The sequence below is a fragment of the Dasypus novemcinctus genome, chromosome 1 (assembly GCF_030445035.2).
Source record: "Dasypus novemcinctus isolate mDasNov1 chromosome 1, mDasNov1.1.hap2, whole genome shotgun sequence".
NCBI lineage: Eukaryota > Metazoa > Chordata > Mammalia > Cingulata > Dasypodidae > Dasypus > Dasypus novemcinctus.
The window spans coordinates 20600306-20624453 of record NC_080673.1 but is presented as its reverse complement, the minus strand read 5'-3'; the positions used below and the strand labels follow the sequence as shown (position 1 = coordinate 20624453).

At 36.1% G+C, this 24148-nt stretch overlaps 1 protein-coding gene across 1 annotated transcript in view; it reads right to left on the bottom strand.

Annotated features, from left to right (window-relative positions):
- Positions 1 to 984: 984 nt before the first annotated feature.
- NEK1 (NIMA related kinase 1) overlaps positions 985 to 24148 on the bottom strand; it is a 250427-nt gene continuing 227263 nt past the window's right edge. The window contains 5 exon segments of the mRNA XM_058309299.2: positions 985 to 2519; positions 13774 to 13906; positions 14065 to 14195; positions 16254 to 16459; positions 19774 to 19925. Coding sequence (XP_058165282.1) covers positions 2506 to 2519; positions 13774 to 13906; positions 14065 to 14195; positions 16254 to 16459; positions 19774 to 19925 — 636 coding nt within the window. The 3' untranslated portion in view covers positions 985 to 2505.

Genomic DNA, 24148 nt, shown 5'->3' with positions numbered 1-24148 from the left:
CCTCCTACAGTCCCTGAGGTTGAGATTGGAATTAGTTCTGGTTCTCTCTTAATGATAAAGATGTTTCCTTTTGGGGTCCCACCTTAATGTAGGGTTTTCTACAGGATTTTCCAACTTGGATGGGCCCTTGTCCTTGCCTTTCTCCCCGTTTACCTCATGAGCTTCAGGGTGAGATACTGGAAATGCTCTCAGGACAAAAGGGCTTTTTTTCCCTTAGATATTTCACTTATCTCTCTGGGTTGAGGCTTTCTCCAATGCTTTGGTCTTGCAGTTCATGATCTTTTCACCTCTTCAGTGTTTTTAGAGTTTATATTAAAACACACATATACACCCACACACACAACTTGAACAAGTCATCATCAATAATGTGATAAGGGGTAGAGTATGTGTTAATTTGTGGAGAAAACATAACTTTACCCAGTAGTTTAAAATATTTTTCAGCAGGGATACTAATTAGAACAACTTGCTATTCCCAGAAATAGGATATCTCTGTAAGATTCTTAATGCATGAATGCTAAATGTACTTTTTCCTATTGAATCTACTCCTTCTCACTCTCTAAAAGAGAAAAAAATTTAAAAGACTGTGCAACTAAAGCATAGTATAAGTACCCAGGAACTGGTCTAACCCTGGCCCTTTATGTAAATGACTTAATTCATATTACTTCTCAATGTCCTTATTGTTACATGGGGGTAAGAATAAATGACCCCGATAGCCCTTTCTAGTTCTGTTATTCTATGAATCTCTTAGTGCTTTCATACTTCATCTCCAACATTTATAACAGACTTTACAGGAATAATAATCTTCCCCACTGACATAAACAACCTTTCCATAATAACACTCCAGAGCCACTCACTACCACTGACTGGAGATAGCACAAATCCTATTTGTTATTCGTATTCCAGGCTATATGACATTTTTTAAGTATGGTGACAACATTCTTTTCTACTGTATTATTCCCTCATTTGATTTTCTAATAGTTGTAATTTTTAAATGGAAATTAGAAGTACATTTTATTTAAAAATTAACATGTAACACAAAGAAATCATTCCCAGCTTTCAGGACTGTAGACAAAATACAGAAATCAAATATTTTTCCATTAGTAAAAAACAGATCTGAAAGCATCAGGTACAGAACAAAATTCTATTAGGACAGAAAGAGGGTCTTTATGTCAATATACTATAGAACATGTAAAAACAATGACAACAAAAACAGCTCCAATTATTCTCAGTTTTGTGTAAAAGCATTCTATAGAAAATAGTGTCGACAAATAAAAGATGATTAATAGTTACACTTTAGGTAGATAAAAACTTAAATAGTAATATCATAAAATAAATGTATAAAAATCAAGTATTTAATTTTGATTGATAGAAATAATATACATAACTTCAACATTGTACCAATAGTGAAGCAAGATAAGGCTTTATTTTTCAAATTCTATATTGTGCCAAGCAGGTTGCTTTGTACTCAGGGGTTCAAAAATTCTGCTTTTGTACTGAACAGATCTGGACTTCAGATAACTCTAATGAAACTATGTAATACTTGGTCAATTGCAATTGAAGCTGCGTGATCATCATCATAATGACTTAAATCTTCTCATAATGAAAATAAGTAAGAGTCAAACATTTCACTGTTTTGAGAGACGAGTCACCAAAATTGTCAAAGTGTCAAAATAAAAATGATTTCTTTCTCTCTCTCTTTTATTTATTTTAACCTCATATTACCTTTGAAGCACATGCATGAAAGGAAGTTAGAACCAAAGGGGCAACTTTATGCTACATTATAGGTCAATGTTAAAATTCACAGACTTAATTTTTAGATATTCCTGGTTCTGGTCCTTAAACAGAAATAGAAGTAATTAACCAATTTTTTTTAAATATCAGGAAATATATATTTTTTTAATAATCAAATCTTTACAATTTCTGAGACTGTTTCCACAGAATTATTTTGGGAGACATATTAGCTGAAAAAGAACTGAGAACTTTAAGTCTTAAAATTCTATCTCTGAAATTGCAAAGATTTAAAAAGAGCCCTTGGCAAGGTTATTTAATGTGGAATTGCTGGCCAGGATGAAAATAAGGTCAGAAAAAGAGGTCATGCTCAATTAAATACTTAAGACTTAGGCAGGTCTTTCTGGACATAGGTATTTCTTTCAACCTGAAGACATTTGATGAAAATCAAAGATACCCTACTGCATAATAAATTTTTAAAAAATATTAAGTTCAATTCTGGTTCAGTGTCTTTTATGCTTTGATTGAATGATTTGAAGTATTTATTTAAGAATAAAGTATATATTCTTCAGCAGATGACCATACAACTCAACAAATAAAATACTAGAATATTACTTGAAAAATGGCAGGTTTCTTCATCTTTTTCATGCAATCAGCATGCCCATCTTAAATCTGATATTCCTTAGAGTATAATTTCCCACTAAAACTTGTTATTCTAGTAAGCTGAATTTAAATGCTCCCATACAGTTGAAGATTAAAGAATTTTCTGAGTCAGGATTATTCATCATTATCTGTAGAAAAAAGAAAGAAAATAACATTTCATTTCAAATAAAACCAGATTTACTTAGTAAAAATTAATTCATTTCACACTAAAGGGAAAGGAGCTTTAAAGCAGTTTTTATTTATTTATTTATTTTTTTAAGATAGTGGGGCCAGGGATTGAACCTCTGATTTCATATGTGGGAAAGCCAATGCTCAACCACTGACTCAGATTAGCTACCCTGGGTTGTTTTTTTTCATTTGTTTGCTTGTTTTATTTTTTGGTTGTTTTTAGGAGGTACTGGGGACCAAAGCTGGGACCTCCCATGTGAGAAGCAGGTACCTACTGCTTGAGCCACATCTGTTCCCAATGCAGTTTAAAAAAAAAAAATTTATTTATTTATTTCTCCCCATCCCTTTGCTGTGCTATTTACTTTTGCTGTGTCTGTTCATTGTGTATTTGTCTTCTTTTTTTTAGGAGGTACCTGGAACTGAACCTGGGACCTCCTATGTGAAGGGAGGTTCCCAATTCCTTGAGCCACCTGTGCTCCCTGCTTTGTTAACCTCTCATTATGTTTTCCTCCTTGTGTCTCTTGTGTCATCTTGCTTTTTCAGCTCACTGTCTTGCTTGTCTTCTTTAAGAGGCACTGGGAACTGAACACTGGACCTCCCATGTGGTAGGTGGGAGCTCAATCACTTGAGCCACATCCTTTTCTCCCAATGCAGTTTTTTAAAAAATTATTTATTTTCTATCTGGTTGCATCATCATCTTTTCTTGGTGCATTGCTTTGCTGTGCAGGGGCCTGCATCTCTCCAGATCCCCCAATGCAGTTTTTAATGTAGTTTTAATTGTAATATATGCTTGTTGTAAAAGATTCAGAGAATAGAAAGAAGTGTTTTAGGAAGTAACTGAAAGATAATCACTGTTATGAATTTTATATAAATCCCCCAGATTGCATTACCATGTATATTCACACATAGAAAAATTAAACCAAAATGCTAGTTTGAAACATAAGTGTTTTCCCCTTAAAATGCATAATGGTTGGAAAAATGGATAGATAATGTGATAAAACAAGACTATGAAATGGAAATGGTGGGTACATGGGTGGTCACTAAAATTCTTTTACCTCTTACATATGGTGAAAATTTTACAACAAATATTTGAAAAAATAAGTCACAGATATATTCTATGTAAATTTCAATGGCAGCATAGTATTCCATTTATGGATATGACAATTGACATGAAGCATTCTCCTATTTTTATACATTATTTCCAATTTTTCTCTGTTCTAAAAAACACTATTGAATTCATTCAACAGCTGGCTTAACAAGCACTATCTTCCATACTCTAGCAAGAGTGATCTTTTATTAAAATGTACATATCATCTCAATCACTGCACTGCTAAAACACTTCACCAGTTCCCCATTGCCTCAGGAGAGCATCCATGCTCCTAATATGGATTGCAAAACCCTTCATGATCTGGGTTTTTAAATATTTCTAGTTCGATTTTCATACTCCATTGTCCCCAACTGCCCCCATAATTTATGCTTTAGTAACATGAATTGCTTATAATTTCCCTCCCACAACATTTTCCATTTGTTTATATGTAAGTACATATATTAATTTAGGGGAAATTCTCATTCCTCTCTCAGAAATCCAGCATCAGATACCACTCTCCTAGGAAAACTTGCCCTACCACCTTTACTTTTTCCAATATAGTGAGATCATTACATAATGCAATTTACATTTTGTATATATATGATTCTACTGCTACACTTACCACACAGTACTATAATCTATTTAGTTTTTACAAAGTGTTTCAAATATTTAAGAAAGTACAGAGACTAATATAATGAACACAGTAGAATTAAGAAAAATTATTAATAACTTCTGGCCATGCTATTTGGATTATTTATTAAGGAAAAAATATATAGACAGTACCCTTTTCTAAACTTATTGCGTTTGCTTCTTCCCCGGGGCATTTTTACATTTTCAGTATTGTGAAAATGATGTTCCCCTCAATGGTTTTTACTTTCACTACATATACACACAACCTAAATAAAAAGTTGTTTTTTTTTTTTCAATTGTTTTGAAACATTATATAAGTAGTGTCATATTTCTCTATTTAACTTATGTTTATGGGGCTTATCAATACTGAAAGATGGAAATTGAGTTCATTCATTTTAACAGCTGTATAGAATTTCATTACATAAATACAGTGCAATAGTCTATCAAAAATGAATGTAAAGGAAAAACTATGTTTCCTTATTTAAAATGTGCAAGCTTGGTCTGCCAAGATCAGTGTAATAAATGAGGACCTGGTGGTCACTATCATTCTACCATTTGCCATTATTAAACTCATTATCTCCTTGCAGAAGAAGTTATTATGAATAATATGAAATAGTTTGTACATTTCATTAATTCAACTTGATTGTGACTTTCAAAAGTACCTAGCTTTGGTAGTTTTGGCATCAACTTTGTCAACAGCTCCTGTTATCGACATTTATATTAAATCTGCACTGAACAGTTTCAGGAGAAATGAATAGTTGAGATAGATTTTTGAGGATTCAGATAACCTCTGGTGATATAAAACAATTATATTTTATATTTTTTCTTGTACCTTAATGACTTGATACTACCAACTTTTGGATGAACTGGACTTAATTTTATCCAACTTTTCCCTTCATTACTTCCCTCCAATAAATCCAACGCAAAGTATAAAAGTACATAGCATCATATGCTATGGTTTAATTATTACCTACTTGATGTGTCCTTTATAGACACACAGATCTGGGTCTAATTACTTCTAATAAGAAGGGCTCCAAAACAGGGATTCTAAATCCCATCATGGCCCAACATATAACTTGTCTTATGATTAACACTACAGAAAAAGCAAGTTAACTCATTCAGATAATTCAATATACATAGCTTTATAACTAGTTTACTTGGGGAATATATTAGTAAGTTATAATGTTTTAAGGGCTCTACTAAAATTAACCCCCCCCATGGTGTGCACTTGGCTTTATTTGCATTATTTGATAGAGAAAATCTGATATTGCTCCTTGAGAGGTATATTAGCCTATCTTGATTCCTGGCCCTTTGGAGGGGTAATGGCCTTCTATGTAGGAATGCAGCCTTTTGAAGCCACTCAGCTGTTAAAAAACCGTGTCATGTCCCCATGACTAGGGGCTGTACTTCTGTTCTCTTGCTCTACCTCCAATAAATCATCTCTGGCTTGTTTAATTAAAAAAAAAAAAAGTGTCAATTCTATCTCAGGGCTCAGTTGATTTTACAGCTCTCCATATAAGGGGCAATACAAAACAAAAGCTTTCTAGATGCTTTCCAGGCAACACTGAACCTCAAATACATTGTTGCTGAATACTTATGAAAAGTTCAATTGAAATAATACATGTGGAGATCAGTTTGACAGATTAATAGTATGTGTATGAATAAAACTGGTCTGATACTCCCCACAGTTACTTAAATGGAATAATTTTCTGGCCTCATGCCATTAACTTACACTTTGCTATTACGTGAAACAGCCCCATGAAGTCCAAATACTGTAAAAATTATTGAGGATAGGTTTCATTTCATTACAGTAATGTTTCATAAAATGGGATAAAGAACTGCAATAAAATCAGGAATCCACAAGTTCCAGATAATGCTTAAATTTTATATTTTCATTTTGATGATACTTAATCTTTAAATATTAAAAAAATAAAACATCCATTTTACATTACTAAAGTTCAGAAACGATAGCTATTTCAAAGACTACGACTTTAGATTTTTACTGCAGTCTATGGAATTCTTGGATTCTTGGCATCTGCAAAATATACAAGTTTGAGGAACCCTGTATTATAGTGCCTTATTTATAAGGATCCAGGGAAAATTTTCCGTTTGTTTTTAATACCCAAAACAGCTGTCCTCCTGAGCAACTAATATGTTTTGTCTCATGAACACTAACTCATGTAATTAATTAGATTTACTGCTTTGCTAGAAAATTGGTGCCAAATTTGTGACCTACTTCTAGCAAATGTAGAGACCCTTTGAACAAGAACTATTCTTACTTCATTCCTGGCTTCAGATTATATTGCTTGTGCCCATTTGCTACATATGCTGACTTTCCCATTTTTAAAAACTTAATTTTATTTTGTACTGTATATATATGTTAAACTTTTTTGGAACATAGATCATAGTAGAATATATGATCAAGTATTCTTATTCAAAATATTCAGAATCAGTTTACAAATTGATTAAAATAATTTGACTCATTACTTCATGGTGAGATACTTAAAACAAGGGGGAAGCAGATATAGTTCAAGTGATTGGGCTCCATCTACCATACTGGAGGTCCAGGGTTCGATTTCCGGGGCCTCCTGGTAAAGGCAAGCTGGCCTGTGTGGCGAGCTGGTTCATGTGGAGTGCTGGCCTATGTGGCAAGCTGGCCTGAGCGGAGTGCTGGTTGGTGTGGCAAGCTGGCCCACGCAGGAGTGCTGACCTGAGCAGAGAGCTGGAGCAGCAAGATGACTCAACAAAAAGAGACACAGAGGAGAGACAATAAGAGACACAGCAGACCAGGGACCTGATATGGCACGAGAGGTTGAGCACCTCTCTCCCACTCTGGAAGGTCCCAGGATCTGTTCCCAGTGCTACCTAAAGAGTAGACAGCAGACAGAGAAGAACACACAGTGAATGGACACAGACAGAAGACAAGAGGGGTGAGGGGTTGGGGGGGGGGGGTGGATAAATAAATAATCTTAAAAAAAACCCAAACAAACCAACAAAAAGGCCACACATTATTTATCCTGATTATCTACTGTAATCACCAAATCTGGTTTCAAAAAACTTCAAACTGTATCAAAAAAATTTAAGTGCTTCTGGAATAAAGACTTGAATCAATAAGGACAATCAAAAGAGTGTGATAAAGGTTGTGAGGGCAATTCCAAAAGACAAGTTTCAAAATATTTTGTGTAACAAGCATCTTCATTAGAATAAGTCTATAGCTCTACTTTGAAGAAATTAATATTTGGATATACAATTCCTTTAATTTTTTCCCCCAAAGTGGTATGGTTTTATAGTCCTTAACAACTTTCCTAGAGAAAAGAATGCCCTTCAGTTTCTATTAGTAGCTGTCATTATAACCACCATAAAGATGAGACATTATTCTGTTCTCACTTGTTTATTTGTGATACCCTTAACTACTCAGGATACTAAAGAAAACTGTAAGGAACAATAAATGCAGCAATAATTGCTATGGGAATGGATGTGGCTCAAGCAATTGGACTCCTGTCTACTATATGGAAAGTCCTAGGTTTTATTCCCAGGACCTCTTGCTAAAGGAAAGCTGGCCCGTGCAACAAAGCTGGCCTATATGGAGAGCTGGCCTGCGTGGAGAGCTGACGCGACAAGATGACACAACAAAAAAGAGACACAGAGGAAAAGACAACAAGAGACACAACAAACCATGGAGCTGAGGTGGCTCAAGCAATTGAGTGCCTCTCTCCTACGCTGGAAGGTCCCGGGATTGGTTCCCGGTGCCTCCTAAAGAGAAGACGAGAAGAAAAGACAAGCAGACACAGAAGAACACACAGCGAATGGACACAAAGAGCAGACAGCAAGTGCAAGCAGTAAGGGGGGTAATAAATAAATAAATCTTACAAAAAAAATTGACATGGAGGAGGACTGGCTTATCATGAATCGAGGAGGTTTTACCAATGACCTTAACTCTTTTTTTTTTTTTTTCTTTTTTTAATTTTTTAATTTTTTATTGACTTTGTAATAATATTACATTAAAAATATATATGTGAGGTCCCATTCAACCCCATCCCCCCACCCCCCCTCTCCCCCCCCCCAACAACACTCGTTCCCATCATCATGACACATCCATTGGATTTTGTAAGTACATCTTTGGGCACCTCTGCACCTCATATACATTGGTTCACATCATAGCCCATACTCTCCTCCATTCCATCCAGTGGGCCCTGTGAGGATTTACAATGTCCGGTGATTGCCTCTGAAGTACCATCCAGGGCAGCTCCATGTCCCAAAGACGCCTCCACCTCTCATCTCTTCCTGCCTTTCCCCATACCCTTCGTCCACTATGTCCACTTTTCCCATTCCAATGCCACCTCTTCTATGTGGACATTGGATTGGTTGTGTCCATTGCACCTCTATGTCAAGAGGAGGGTCAGATTCCACCTGGATGCTGGATGCAATCCTCCCATTTTCAGTTGTAATCACTCTAGGCTCCATGGTGTGGTGGTTGTCCTTCTTCAACTCCATCTTAGCTGAGTGTGGTAAGTCCAATAAATCAGATTGTAGGTGCTGGAGTCTGTTGAGGCTCAGGATCTGGCTATCACATTGTCAGTCCAGAGATTCAAATCCCCTAAATATATCTTAAACCCCAACATTAACTGCACCTCCAGCACATTGGCATGAAAGTCTTATGAAGGGAGATCCCATCTGAGTCCAGATTCATCACACATAAACACCATTTCCAAAGAGGGGCCATCTGCCCTGGTAGTTAACCCCATCGGCCATGACCATAACTCCCGTGGGTCTCTTTAGCCCTCAAAGGAACCAATATCTGGGGGTTGTATCTGCTTTATCTGTCTCTCTGACTCTGCTCAGTTGTGCATGAGGGCAAACCTTCTGCCAGCCTCCAGACTCTTTTTTAGAAACTCGTAGCCATAGAAACTCATTTCTCCTTTCCATTTCCCCCTTACTTTAGGTCAAACAGCATTTTAAAGTCATGGTATTTTATGTAGACATGGATATTCTGCTGATCCGCATTGAACCTTCCGTATAAGGTCATTTTCCAGTTGCATCATCAGTTGGTAGTTGATAGTGGTCCCTCGTTGCCAGGGAGGCTCATCCCCGGGTGTCATGTCCCACGCTGGGGGGAAGGCATTGCATTTACATGCTGAGTTTGGCTTCGAGACTGGCCACATTTGAGTAACATGAAGGCTGACAGGAGGAAATTCCCAGGCACAAAGTTGTTCTAGGCCTTGTTCTTATTTTGGGTTTATCAGCTCACAAGCATAGTCATTAGCATCAGGGGCTCACTGTTGAACCCTCACTCCCTCCCGGTCCCCGCCACTGTACCTGGGAGACTGTCGCTGCTCCCCTAGGGACCACGACAGAGCACCACTGGCCAGGAACCCAGTACCCCCCCTACTGTGGTTTTTAATTGTTGCCACTATGAGTATATCCAAACATTACCATGCACCCTGGACATATGTTCTGTACAGCTCCCTGTCAGCCATATATCACCTGTCATTGGTACCCCATACCAGTATCCCTCCATTGCCATTGTTGAAACACTCTGTGATCCAGAACTCCCCGAAATTTGAAGCCCAATATAATTTCATGGTCCCTTACTAGGGAATGGCATATAGCGATGAGCTTAAAGGATAGATAAAGAACTTGGATAAAGTTAGATAAAGAACTTAGATAAAGAATGTTGACTTGAAAAAATTCCACATCCTATCTTTTTCTTTCCCCCCCCCCCTAATTATTCAGCTTTTCTTCACAGGAGTCCTAGACCACAGCAATGTATATATATAATATACAGCACTCCCACACATCCACCAGAAAACCTTTTCCCTTCCACAGTGATACTCTTACGCCCTATTCATATCATATTTACTTAAAGTGATGTACAGAGTCTGAGACATTAGCTTTCTAACAAGGTGACAGCTGTGCTTACATTGTGGTGCATACTTTAGGATACACAGTTCTTTACATTTTTAGTTATCCTATGTTTTACATTATGGTTTACATTATCAGTCTGTCATCTCCTATATGTTATAGTGTAATATTACATGTTTTATATCCATCCTTGTGTACTCTCAAGAAACTCCTCTCTTACACCCATTTACTTTGGTTCCACACATTTAACGTCCATTTTCCCTTCCACCTTGGTGTCCTCAGTGATAGCCAACCTCCGTTTCCTGAGGAGCCACTTCCAGAGATAGATGGAATAGTGTTCAGGTCCTAACTTACTCAACTGCCCCAATGCCCTGGGAGCCACCCTTTCTCTCGAGGGATACAGTTCCCTCTATTTGATGGCATTAGTCCTCCCCAGGATGTGGGTCCACCCCCACTCTCACTACTTGGGTTTCTACCCCATGGTGTCACCCACTCTGGCAGAATGAGCATTTAGACATTCCCCAGGAGCCCGTCCTGCATCAGACCCTCCCCTCCGAGCATTCTAAACAGGTAACCCTCTTTATTATATTTTGATATGATTTTCTCGGCATTTTACTCTCCACCAACACCTGACCCTCTCCTGGTTCATATGCTACCCCTCCCTCCCCCCACTTTTGGGCAACGTTACCCATCCGTCCCTCCCCAGCCACCCTCAAACCCGCAAAGCCCCAAGCAAAGGCAACCCCTTGCCCCCCTTTTATCTCTTCTTTGTGTTCATACTTACCACCATCTCGTCTTAAATTCGACCCCTGCAGACATCGGCTCATATCCTTCCTCCACCCTCCGATTTCCTGTAAGCCTATCGTTCAGTCTCTTGCTATCTAGGGCAGCTTGTTTATTTCATATCATTGAGGTCATGTAGTATTTGTCCTTCAATGTCTGGGTTGGTTCACTCAACATAAGGTTCTCAAGATTCATCCATGTTATCACATGTGTTTGTAGTGTGTTTGTTCTTACAGCCGAGTAGTATTCCATTGTGTGTATATACCACATTTTATTGATCCACTCATCTGTTGATGGGCATTTGGGTTGATTCCAACTTTTGGCAATAGTGAACAATGCTGCTATGAACATTGGTGTACATATATCGGTTTGTGTTCTTGTTTTCAGTTCTGCTGGGTATATACCCAGCAGTGGTATTGCTGGGTCATATGGCAAATCTATGGCTAGTTTTTTGAGAAACCGCCATACTGTCCTCCAGAATGGTTGGATCCTTCTGCATTCCCACCAGCAGTGGATGAGTGTTCCCCTTCCTTCACATCCTCTCCAGCACTTGTATTCTTCTGTTTTTTTCATAGCTGCCAATCTTATGGGTGTAAGATGGTATCTCATTGTAGTTTTGATTTGCATTTCCCTGATAGCTAGAGATTTGGAACATTTTTTCATGTGCTTTCTTGCCATTTGTATTTCTTCTTCGGAGAAGTGTCTGTTTAAGTCTTTTTCCCATTTTTTAAATGGGTTGTTTATCTTTTTATTTTCAAGATATAGGAGTTCTTTATATATGCAAGTTATAAGTTTCTTATCAGATATATGGTTGCCAAATATTTTCTCCCACTGTGTGGGCTCCCTTTTTACTTTCTTGGCAAACTCCTTTGAGGTGCAGAAGGCTTTAATTTTGAGGAAGTCCCATTTATCTATTAGTTCTTTTGCTGCTCGTGCTTTTGGTGAGATATTCATAAATCCATTTCCTATTACAAGGTCCTGTAGATGTTTCCCTACACTGCTTTCTAAGGTTTTTATGGTCTTGGCTCTTATATTTAGGTCTTTGATCCATCTTGAGTTGATCTTTGTATAAGGTGTGAGATGGTAATCCTCTTTCATTCTTCTACATATGGCTATCCAGTTCTCCAGACACCATTTGTTGAATAGGCCACTCTCTCCCAGTTGAGAGGGTTTGGTGGCTTTATCGAATATTATGTGGTTGTATATGTGAGGTTCTATATCAGAGCTTTCAATTCGATTCCATTGGTCTATGTGTCTCTCCTTATGCCAATACCATGCTGTTTTCACCACCGTTGACCTTAACTCTTGACAGTTATTACTCTGTTAAGGTAGCCACAGCGATGAAAACACGTGTTTTTTTTTTTAATGTACAAGAGTACTTACTCTTGGTGAAGAATTTCTATTTTTGATTTAACATTAAGACTTTTTATAAGACTTTTACCTCTCTTAAAGCAATTAAAGAAATATTTTTGTTGAGCTTTATGATCATCGTAAATAAATCAATATAACAAAAACATTCTTAAATTTGATTTTAGCAAACTTGCCTTTTCATGAGTCAAATTACAAATATTTTTATATAAAGTCTGGCTCTGAAAGAGCTGAACTGAATACTATTCCTATAGATACTAATTCCAGATGTGGGACCCATCACCTGATGCCTAAATACATCTATAGTTTCCAAACAGATGTTCTTATTTCTACTTTCTCTACGCTGAGCTATCCCAAATACTGCTGCTAGTACTGAACTTTATAAAACATCTCTTTCACCATGTCAGGACTTTCAATTAAAATATCCTTACTTATTTCCTCTATATGTTTCAAACACTTCACCATGTCTAGTCACAAAGGCTAATTCTCAATATGAAACTTCTAATCTGGTCAGTTTCTCATACTACACACTGGTTATTGATTCATCAGGTTTTCCCCCACACAGTTATGCCCTCAACATTTCTTTAAAATTTTCACAGCCCTGCCTCCCCTTCTTTAATTACTACTGCACTTGAAATAGTTTAGCATGAGCACTTTTGGCAGTTTTAAACTTTGTTTAATATATTTATGTCTCAATTCTCCAAGAACTGTAAATAGCATGTAAGCAGAGGTCATATCATTTAATGTCTACAGAAATGAAGTGCTAGGTACAGAACAAACACTTAATAAATGCTTAGAGAAACAACTGGAGTATATTAGGTTGAGGGTCATCTCTTTGTATGTATAGCCAAGGAAACTGAAACTTAGAAAAATAAATTAATGTCACATTACTAGCTTGCTGCAAAGTCAGGACTAGAACACTGGACTCTTGATTCTATGGTTAGTGCTCTTGACTAAGTTTAAGAGGAAAAGTAATTTTCACATTACTAACTTAATAAAGTCCTAATATAATTTGGGTGATTCTGCAGGTAAATATTTTACCAATATAAAAAAGTTTATATTCAATCTCACTATAGATGAATTCCACTCACTCTGAATGGAAGGGATATGTGTTTGGTGTTCTTTAGAAGACATTTTACATATAAATGGAGTGTCTATATCTAAAAGTTTAGTATTACATCCTAGTAATCAAGAATTATACTCATTTAATCAGGATTATTCTCATTTATAGAACTGTCCAAAAAGGATGCTTAAAAAGAACTCATTCAAATGGTGCTAGTAAATAAAATACAAAATACTGAATTAAAGAACTTAAATATTAAGTCAGAAGTATATGAGAGTTAATTTTATAATTCTTAAAAATACTAGATATAATTCTAATATACATTTACTAAAATGTATGTAACGTAAGCTCACCAGTTCACAGTTGTCATATTTTTAATCCACATTTATTTGAAATATAAAGACATCTGCAGAAATCTTACCTTCTTGATAGGCTCCATCTGCCATAACTAAATGAAGAATCTTGGCATAAAGATGCTGATGTTGATTTCCCAAAATAGTTTGTACTATTGTTGAACAAATTTCAATATTTTCATCTTCATCTTCATGAATAGCCTATACAAAATGTGCAATTAGAAATTAATACTTGAATATTAGATTTCCCTGCTATTGACTTCACTTATTATTTAGAACAAATCTATTGATCAGTAAAGTTCATCAACGTTACACTAATATTCAAACAGAACACACATTTTAACTGACATTTTACTTACTTTTACTTTCTCATAAACCTCAAAGAATTTTTCAAAGCCTATTTCCTGCTCCAGGTGAAGTCTGAGTTCCTCTAAGTGGTTAAAGACACTATCACATTCACATTCACTAGTAATTTCACCATCACTGTTATCTAAAATCATAAAAATAAATGGAAAAAGATAACTTATGATTAAAAAATAACTCTAAATAAATGAATTCTTACCCTAAAAGACTAAAATCCTATAAATGAATAATGCCATTGAAGTAGATATTTTAAATATAAACAGTGTTGTTCTAAAATATATATAATTTATGTAGATAATCAAAGCATATATATGTCTGTTTTTATAATGTTACTTTAGGAGTCTTTTCTCTTAAAGACATAACAGTAAATCAGGTTAGAATGAAAACATTCCTAGGGAGCAGACGTGGCTCAAGTGGTCGAGCACCCACCTCCCACATGGGAGATCACAGGTTTGGCTTCTGAGTGCCACCTGAAAAAACAAACAAAAAAAACACAACAACAGGGAAACAGATGTGGCTCAATCAGTTGGTCTCCCGTCTACCATATAGGAGGGCCAGGGTTTGATGCCCACGGCTTCCTGGTGAGGGCAAGCTGGCCTGTGCGGGAATGCCACCCCATGTGAGAGTGCCGCCCCACGCAGGAGTGCCAGCCAACACAGAGAGCTGGTGAAGCAAGATGATACAAGAAGAAACACAGAGGAGAGAAAATAAGAAGATGTAATAGAACAGGGAGCTGAGAGTAATCACTTCTCTCCCACTCTGGAAGGTCCTAGGATTGGTTCCTGGAGCCACCTAATAAGAATACAGGCAGACACAGGAGAACATACAGAGAAGAGAGGTGTTAAATAAATCAATAAATAAATCTTTTTTAAAAACCAAAGAAACAACAAACAAAACAAATGGAAGAGCCAATTCAGGGAAGCCAATGTGGCTCACTGATTGAGCACCAGTTTCCCTCATACGAGGTTCTGGGTTCAATCCCTGGCCCCAGGATCTAAAAAAAAAATCCCTAGAGATGTCATATAACTTAGAAACAAATGTAAAAAGCCCTATGTTCAGCGAGGAAGCAACCAACCCTATTTTTTTAAAGTTGATATTAAATAAGGGTAATAACATGAAAAAGCATGCAGAAGGCAGACCAATTAAGATACATATTATAAAATTTAAGGAAAGCACCTTGACAGATATTGTAAGTGCCTAATGTGTTTTATGTCATATAAATGTCCAAAGTACTTTGAAAAACTTGAATAAAAGACAGAATTACAGAAGAATATTTTCTTTTCATATTAGCTCTTCTTCTTAAATAAATACATTTATTTCAGTTTTTTTTAAGATTTATTTTTTATTTATTTCTCTCCCCTTCCCCCACCCCCAGTTGTCTGCTCTCTGTGCCCATTCCCTGTGTGTTCTTCTGTGTCCACTTGCATTCTTGTCAGTGGCACCGGGAATATGTCTCTTTTTGTTGTGTCATCTTGCTGTGTCAGCTCTCCATGTGTGCGGTGCTGTTCGTGGGCAGGCTGCACTTTTTTTTGCATGGGGCGGCTCTCCTTACAGAGCACACTCCTTGCCCGTGGGGCTCCCCTATGCGGGGGACACCCCTGCATGGCACAGTACTCCTTGTGCACATCAGCACTGTGTGTGGGCCAGCTCACCACAAGGGTCAGGAGGCCCTGGGTTTGAACCCTGGACCTCCCATGTGCTAGGCCAAATCTGCTTCCCAAATAAATACATTTATTGACACACAAAAATATTCTATGCATTTAGAAGTAATGCTAGGAACAAAGAAAAGCTTCCAAACCAAAGAAAATAATGTAGTTTTAAAAACTGCTTTAACTATTAACCCTGCTGATTAATCACTGTATATAGAAGCTCTTTGTAAAACATGAAGTACTTAAAATTCTTAGTTATTATCTTTATTACTGGAAAAATAAGTAAAAAGATGAAGGACAAATAACAAAATACTTCAAAAAAGCAGTCATAATTTAATGGGAAAGAAATGGAACAACTGTGTATACACATTTTGTGAGAAAAAAAGAATGACTACAAGACAAAGACACAGAAGCGTCCTTCGGTTTTATTTAAAGTTGGAAACTGTTCTCATCAGATAACATGAAAATATACGCTATTTGAAATATTCATACACATTCACTGAAAGAAAAAAAGGCCCACAATAGAAATCACACACCTGACTGCCATTCTTCGTTGAGGGCACTCTCGCTGCTGGGGTTGTCCTCCTCTGCCACATCTGTCCCATTTGCAGACTGCTCTACCTCGCTGGTCTTTAAGACTGATTCTTCCTCCTCACTGTATTCTTCACCAGGTTGTTCCCTAAGTAGCTGCTCCATAGAGGCCTGAAGCTCTTGTAAATCTGTGTCAGTTTCCTCAAATACACTGAAATTTTAAAAATTACCCAAATATCACTAAAGCTTTACCTTAATTCTTAAAATTATTCTAATTTGATAAGCATGTATTCTTTCCATTTAATAGTACTAAAAGTGGATAAAAATAAATCTAAATAAACATGTAATTTTTAACAAAAGAAATGAGCATGAATACAATTGATAAATATAGCACACAACACATACACTGGAAAACATAAACCACAGTAGATGACTTGTTTAAAATAATCCTGATTGACCAAAAATAATCACAAAACTACCAATATTAGTCATTGCTTAAATTTTTAAAAAATGTCTGATATTTTAAGAGAGACTAAACAAGTTTTCCATTTGTTTTCTAAAACAAATACTTAATACATATTTTTCTTTTATGTCATTTTCAAAGTTCAGCAAAACTTTGGTGTGGATGTATAAGAGTTGTACACTATAAAATTGACTTTTATACAAATGCCCCTTAGTCATTTGAATTTTTAGAACTGGAAATAATTTGGGAATTATCTGTTCAGGTTAGTGAGATGATCCAGTGAATAAAATGGTCACCAGACACCATATCTTTAGATGCTTAATCTTAGAAATGTCTCTAAAATACATGATAAGTAGACTTCGCTGTATAATTAAAATATAATGACCATAATAATCTTCACAGGAGAATATTATTTCCAAAGCATTACTCAGGATATTAATTCTATTTTTCATGGGATTATAGCTACTGGAATGGACTAATTCATATAAATAATAGCTTATACATATATAGTACTTTCTTAAGCAGTTTTATTTTATTATTTAAATTTTTCTGCTCAAAACTCATTTAGAGACATGGAAAACTGTGACTCAAAGTATTTAAATGACTTGTTCAAGGTCACAGAGTCAATAAATGGCAAATGCAGGACTGAAATCTGTGTCTTCTTAGCAATTCTACAATACCCAAGAAACATAATTTCCAATATTTTCTCTTATGATTTCCTTCTTTCTACTAAAGTGGCATGTAATGGAAAAGCTTATAGTTTAAAAAAAAAGTTATTGAGGTTTTAGATCTATGAAGACTTCTGAAAGAGATTATATATCCAAGTGGAAGATTTCATTCGCCAGAAAAGTGGTGCTAAAACAGGACACAAGGGCTGGACACGAGGGCTAAGTCCTATTTAAAGTTTAGATTCAAATAAACAAATACTTATTAAACAACTAAAATATAAACTGTAGCATGCAAAACCTTCCAATAAAACTTCCTTCAATAGAAAAAGACAATAATCTTTTGATGTAGAAATATCTTTATTTTGTATTTATGTGTATAAATGCATACACTTTGACTTTGTAGCAGTTATAGAGAAGCACAGCATCTAATTAAAATGAGAAAGATTAATCTTTTCGATCATTCTGCTAATAGTATTTAAATTAATATTTAATTATAAGACTAGCAATGCTGTGTACCATTACTGTGCTGATTAAACATTGACCTGCTTATAAAATATTCTAGTGGCCAACCCAGAGCAATGAGTATTCTTCACAGATGGATTTACAGTAAATCAGAGCAGTTAAGTCTACTACTGTGAGAAGATAAAGATCTTTTATGAAATGAGCACTCAAAAATTGCCTAAGGTACTTTAAAATCTGGTTCTGAATTTACTTTTCAGTGGATTTCTTATTATAAGACCTCGAATAAAGTTTGGGCCAAAGAAAAGCCTAAAGGAAGAATTTCCAAATAAAAACACTAAGTGAAATTTTCTCATATGGATAGGGAATAATTTACTTTAAAAATAACTTAGTTTTCAGTTCAATTAATACAAAAAGTTTCTGACAAATTTTTAAATGAAATTCTGTTACCAACTAGTAATTAAAAGGACACAAGCCACAAAGAAGCTATAGTTCACAGATAAAAACTGACAATTTTATAGAAGCTTTGGGAAACAAAAACAAAATAAACTTAGCACTTTGATAATCATAATGGTAATGAAATGTTGTGTTCTCTAACAGACTTAATAAAAATGCAAAGTTAAAGTGATCAATGACCACAGCTAAGCAGAAAAACAGGGTAAAAATAATTTTCCTCAAAATTCTAAGAGGTCACCTGCAAAAATCTATAGAATTCTATGAAAAATGGAAAAAAAGAAAATAAAAGGCAAAGTTCAAAGCATAAAGCTTGATTAAAAATTTAAGAAGAGGGGAGCAGATGTAGCTCAAGTTGTTAAGTGCCTGTTTCCCAAGTAAGAGGTCCTGGGTTTGATCCCCAGGGTCTCCTAAAAAAAAAAAAAAATTACAACCTCATTGGGGAGTCGATGTAGGTCAGTTGTTGAGCACCTGCTTCCCATGTATGAGGTCCTGGGTTCAATCCCTGGTACCTCTTCAAAAAAAAAAAAAATTTAAGAAGTGAGGGCAAGGCTTAAGAAAACCTAAAGAGAAAATGAAATGTACCAGTTGCAGTAGTTCTTTATCACTTAGAGGGGTTTGGGGGAATCTGAGGCTGATACAATGCTTTCAGTCAGATCAAAAGCCAAGTTCTATTAAGAGGCAAAGGTAAAAAGCAGAAACTTAAGTACAAAAAAAATTGATAAAAATAAATTCTACTGTTTTGCAACTTATTCTCCTGGTTCTTTGAATACACTGTACCAGTAGAACTCTTTATTTTATGGTATCCTAGTTTTATTTCCCCAAAAAGTTTGTAACATTTGTCTGAAGGACTGAGAGGGCTGACTGATATCAGAGAAAGTGAAGGAAGATTACTACCTAAGGGAACATCATTCCCCACAACTCTTGGGAAATGTTAAAATTTCCTCCCGGATTCTCCATTCATCATGAAGAAAGAAATTTTGTGAACACAGTCAAGTTACATGTAAAACACACACATGCACACACACAAAAAACAGAAACAACTAGTTCACCAGCTATGCTATGGCTTTGAAATCACATATGGCAGGAAATAGATGTGAGGCTTTCAGGTCATTTCAGGTCATTTTATACTTTCCACTGTGATTCCTATGTCATGTGGCATTACCACTAAACAATCATCATCCTACTAATAGTCATTCATCTAAACATTATTTATAAAGCACCTACTGTGTGCAAGACAGTGTACTGCATATTCAGTGGTGAATAAGACAGTAAAGACAAAGTTTTCTTATTATTACTCAAGTGAGATTAAATTAGTATATTATTTAGAATGCTAATATACATATCAAAATTTGCATGACTGTACTTGCAAATGATGAAATCATTTTTATAAACTATCTAGGTAAGTCATTAACTCTAGAATTTATATATAAACTCAGAAATTTTGTTAGTGCCAGTGTTTATTAATGGCATTATGCTCACATGTCTTCAGAATCAGAGGGCCCTTCTTTAATGTGCTCATCTTCAATTTCATCTATTTCAAGATTGTCTTGGCGTACATCTTCTATTGTGGGAACATCCATCAGTGTTCTAAACAGTTTTGAGAGATCTGGAAGTGAACATGTCCTCAACATCTAAAAAAAAGTTAACAAATTTCCTATTAGGAGTAACGAACAAGAAAATTAAAAGTGAGGGGAAAATTAGAAAATTAAAGCCAATAACCATTTTGGATATATGTATTTAGAGCTAAAAGCTTCAGAAGTGAATTGCCAAGAATAGAATTAAATTCTCTTAAATTTCAGTTAAGTATATTTTCAACAAAGAGACTGAACTTGGGAATTAGTTACATGCTTGGGTTCTTGGATTGCAATACACAGAGATTCGTTTAAGTCTTCATTAAAAGGTTGTGAACAGTGTTTAAGACTATGCATTGAATGTAAATGAAAATCTGCTGGGAATCCAGCAGTGCTAGAAAGTGACCATTGTCTCTACCTCACTGATGACTCTCTCTCTCTCTCCAACAGATCTCTGCTCAATGCTCCTCTCCATATTTTCTTGCCCAGATCCTGGAATGAGTTGGTCTGAATCTTGGTAAGCATCATCACACATAACTGGTGGCCCTTTGTACCACCTACTCTTAGGAGTTGCTAACCAGCCAACATTGCTCAAATCAGGGGCCTCAAATCAGTGCAAAAAGAAAAAATCAGGCTAGCATTATTTCCCTGTGCATGGGACTATGAGAGAGTGGAACTTTTCCCACTAAAACAGAAGTTTGGAAAGATAGGCACTTTCATGTCCATGTTTAGAATGAGAAGATACTCAGTAAAGTGGGATAAGAAAAACAGTGCAGAGTTGAAGTGCTGAAAATTTATGTTGTGCTATAAAAAAAGATCATACAACTCAATGATAAAAAGACAAGAAACCCAATTTTAAAATGGGTAAAAGACGTGAACAGAAAGTTTTCCAAAGAGGAATACAAATGGTCAAAAAGCACATGAAAAAAATGTTCAACATCACTAGCTATTAGGGAAATGCAGTTCAAAACTACAATGGGATACAATTTCAAAACTTACAGAATGGCTATTTTTTTAAAAAACAAAACAAAACTATTAGTGCTGGAGAGGAAATGGAGAAATAGGAAAACTTCACTGTTGGTGGCAATGTAAAATGGTGCAGCATCTGTGGAAGACAGTTTGGCAGTACTTCAAGAAGCTGATTATAGAACTCTCATATGATTCGGCAATCTTGTTACTAGGAATATATTGATAAGAACTGAAAGCAATGATGTGAACTGACATTTGTACACCGATGTTCATAGCAGCAATATTCACAATTGCTAAAATATGGAACTAGTCTAAGTGCCCATCAAGTGATCAATGGATAAAGAAAACGTATATTCATACAGTGGGTTACTATTCAGCTGTAAGAAGAAATGAAATATGGATGCATATGACAACATGGATGAATCTTGGGATAATATGTTGAATGAAATGAAACAGACACAAAGGGACAAATATTGCATGTTCTCATTAATATGAGCTAAATACCATGAGTAAACTCTCACAGGTAAATTCTAGAGTATAGGTTACTAGGAAATAGAATGTGAATTGAGAATGGGATCTGATGCTTAATGCATGCAGAATTTTTAATAATGTTTATTGTAGGAGTATAGAAATGAATAGAGCTGATGGTAACACATTATAGTGAGTACAGCTAACACTGGCGATATATTAAATTGTGGCTGAAAGGTAGTCTGTGATGTAAATATCAACTGAAAGGAAGCTAGAGAATAATGTAGGGACTATATAATTGATTTCAGTGTTGGATGGATATTGTGGGTAATAGTATAAATATAAGAAGTTCTTCTTTTACAAAGTGTTTAGAATATGGTAATACATGGGGAAATTGCAACTAATTTAACTTTTGATCATAGTAATATTTTTCAGCAATGGCAAAGAAGATTTGTTAATTCTAAGGGACAAAAATTGGGCGGGTATAAGGTTCTAAAACTGAGATGATGACAGCACAACTCTGTGATGAAAATGTGAGCCACAGAGTATACACTTTGAAAGGACTGTACAAAGCATGAAACTATAAAACACAGGGAATACAGTGTTAGAAAATGGACTATGATTAACAGAATATGAGAACGTTCTCTCATGAACTATAACAAATATATAATACTAATACAAGGTGTTAATAGTCAGATGGGTTGGGGGAAAAATACACCAAATGTAAGAGACGGGCTCTGGTTAGTAGTAATATTTTGACAATGCTCTTTTATAGTTGGTAACAAATGTTTCACGACAACGCAAGGTTGGTGGTGGGGTGATGTAAGGAAGTCCTGTATTACTTATTACTGATGATATGCATGTTTGTTTTGTAAGTTCACAACTTTTATTACACACTTATTGCTTATGTATGTTCATATATGAATGATATACTTCAATAAAATTTTATTAAAAAATTAACTCATGTTGGATAAGAACAGGGATAAATAGGAATAGCTTCTGTCCACCAACCTTTCAATAACTAAAATGTGATGTGTGGAGAGGGCTATGAAACAGATACTATACACTTAAGTCTTTGAGCTGGGTTAATCCTAAAAGGAATCTTTGAAATTTGAAACATAAATTATAAGGCCCTGATAAGAACCCTTCATAACGTGGGAGAATGGGAGGAAAATATAATGAAATTTTATTTGAAATTTAATGAAAATTTATTTTCTTGGCCAATTTTATTGGTAAAATCTTTTGAGAACAATAAAAAATAAAAAGGGTATTTTTTTAGAATAGGATGTATTTCCATTAGTTGAGCAAAATTTATAAATTACAGCACCCAAGAGAAAAAAAAATGGTTATGAACTACATACAAGTTGGTGAAGTTGGACACATTGTCTGTTAAAGTACTTGATTATTGAAAATATTTCTTCTGCTGAGTTTCCCACTGTCAATAGAATTTAATGGTTCAAATCGGCTACATCTTCCTTGATTGAGAAGGGCAAGAACGTTTCTCTTGTCCACTGAGGGTGTTCCCAAAGCTTTTGGCATTATCGAGAAGGATGAGCATACTAGCTAGTGCCTTCATCACCTCGAAAGCTCTCATAGTGATGGTGGTCAGCATTGCCAATCAGGTAATCAAAGAGAGTTGTGTCAATGATGTTCAGGAGGCGTGGGCCAGGGTCATAAGGGGATATTTTCTTCACAGCAGCACAGTAGCCTTCATCATTGTCACAGCTCTCTTGGTTAAGTTCTGCCCTGTGGATGTCAGTGTTTCTGCAGAGGCCACATATCTGGGAGCCAGAGTTTGAAAGATACTTCCACTGCATCTCCATCAGTGCAAGCTGGTTTTGTTTCTCAGCGTTAATAACACATCCCATTGAAGCAAGTATTGTTTCCTACAGTTAGTAAACCACCAAGGGGACTCAGGGAAAACCCAGAATCCTGTCCAAATGAAAAGATGCTACCTCTACACTGTGTCTATCAAAATAGCATATGATTCCCCTTTTAATACGTAGTCTCAGTGTAGCAGTTTGGTATTGTTTATGAATTCCAAAAATAGATAATGGATTATGTTTGTAAACTAGTCTGTTCTTCTGGGCATATTAGATTGTATTAGATTCAGAGGTTTCACTTTTACTTGATTAAATTAAGATTGGGGTTTTGATTCAGCCACATTAGTAGGACGTTGAGTCCCCCTGCCCCCTTGGGCGGGTGGGAACTCACAGAGAAAACGACATGGCAGAGGAGAGAGTTGGAGTTTGGTGCTGGAGCCCTGGGAAGTAAAAAAAACTGAGAAGCAGATGAGGAAAGAGAGAAGGCTCCATTAGACAAGGCAGAGGCCCCAAGAAAGAATAAGCCTGATTGTCTACAGCTGACCTTGTGAAGATAGAAGAGCAGCTGAGTCTGGAAAGAAATGAGCCCTGGGGAGAGAGACAAGACTTATGTTAACCTACAGCTGTGAAAGGAAGGAGCCGGGATCACGGATCCTTCAGAAGAAGAGATAGGCTGAACCCTTGCAGAGGGCAGCCATCTTGCTCCAACATGTGGCAAAAGACTTTGGTGAGGGAACTAAGTTACACTTTATGGCCTTGTGACTCTAAGCTTCTACCTCAAATAAATACCCTGTATAAAACCCAACAGATTTCTGGTGCTTTGCATCAGCACCCCTTTGGCTGACTAATATACTCCGCTATACTGCTTAGGTTTGAAGACAGCTTTCTGATCTCCTTCAAGTATCAGTAAGACTTTCAGTCATGCCCCTTTATAACCCACATCGGCTTTAATGATGGCCATGGCATGCATGACTGCCCCAGCTGTGGGGTCTCTTCAGGGTACACTTCTCAGGGAAACACCAA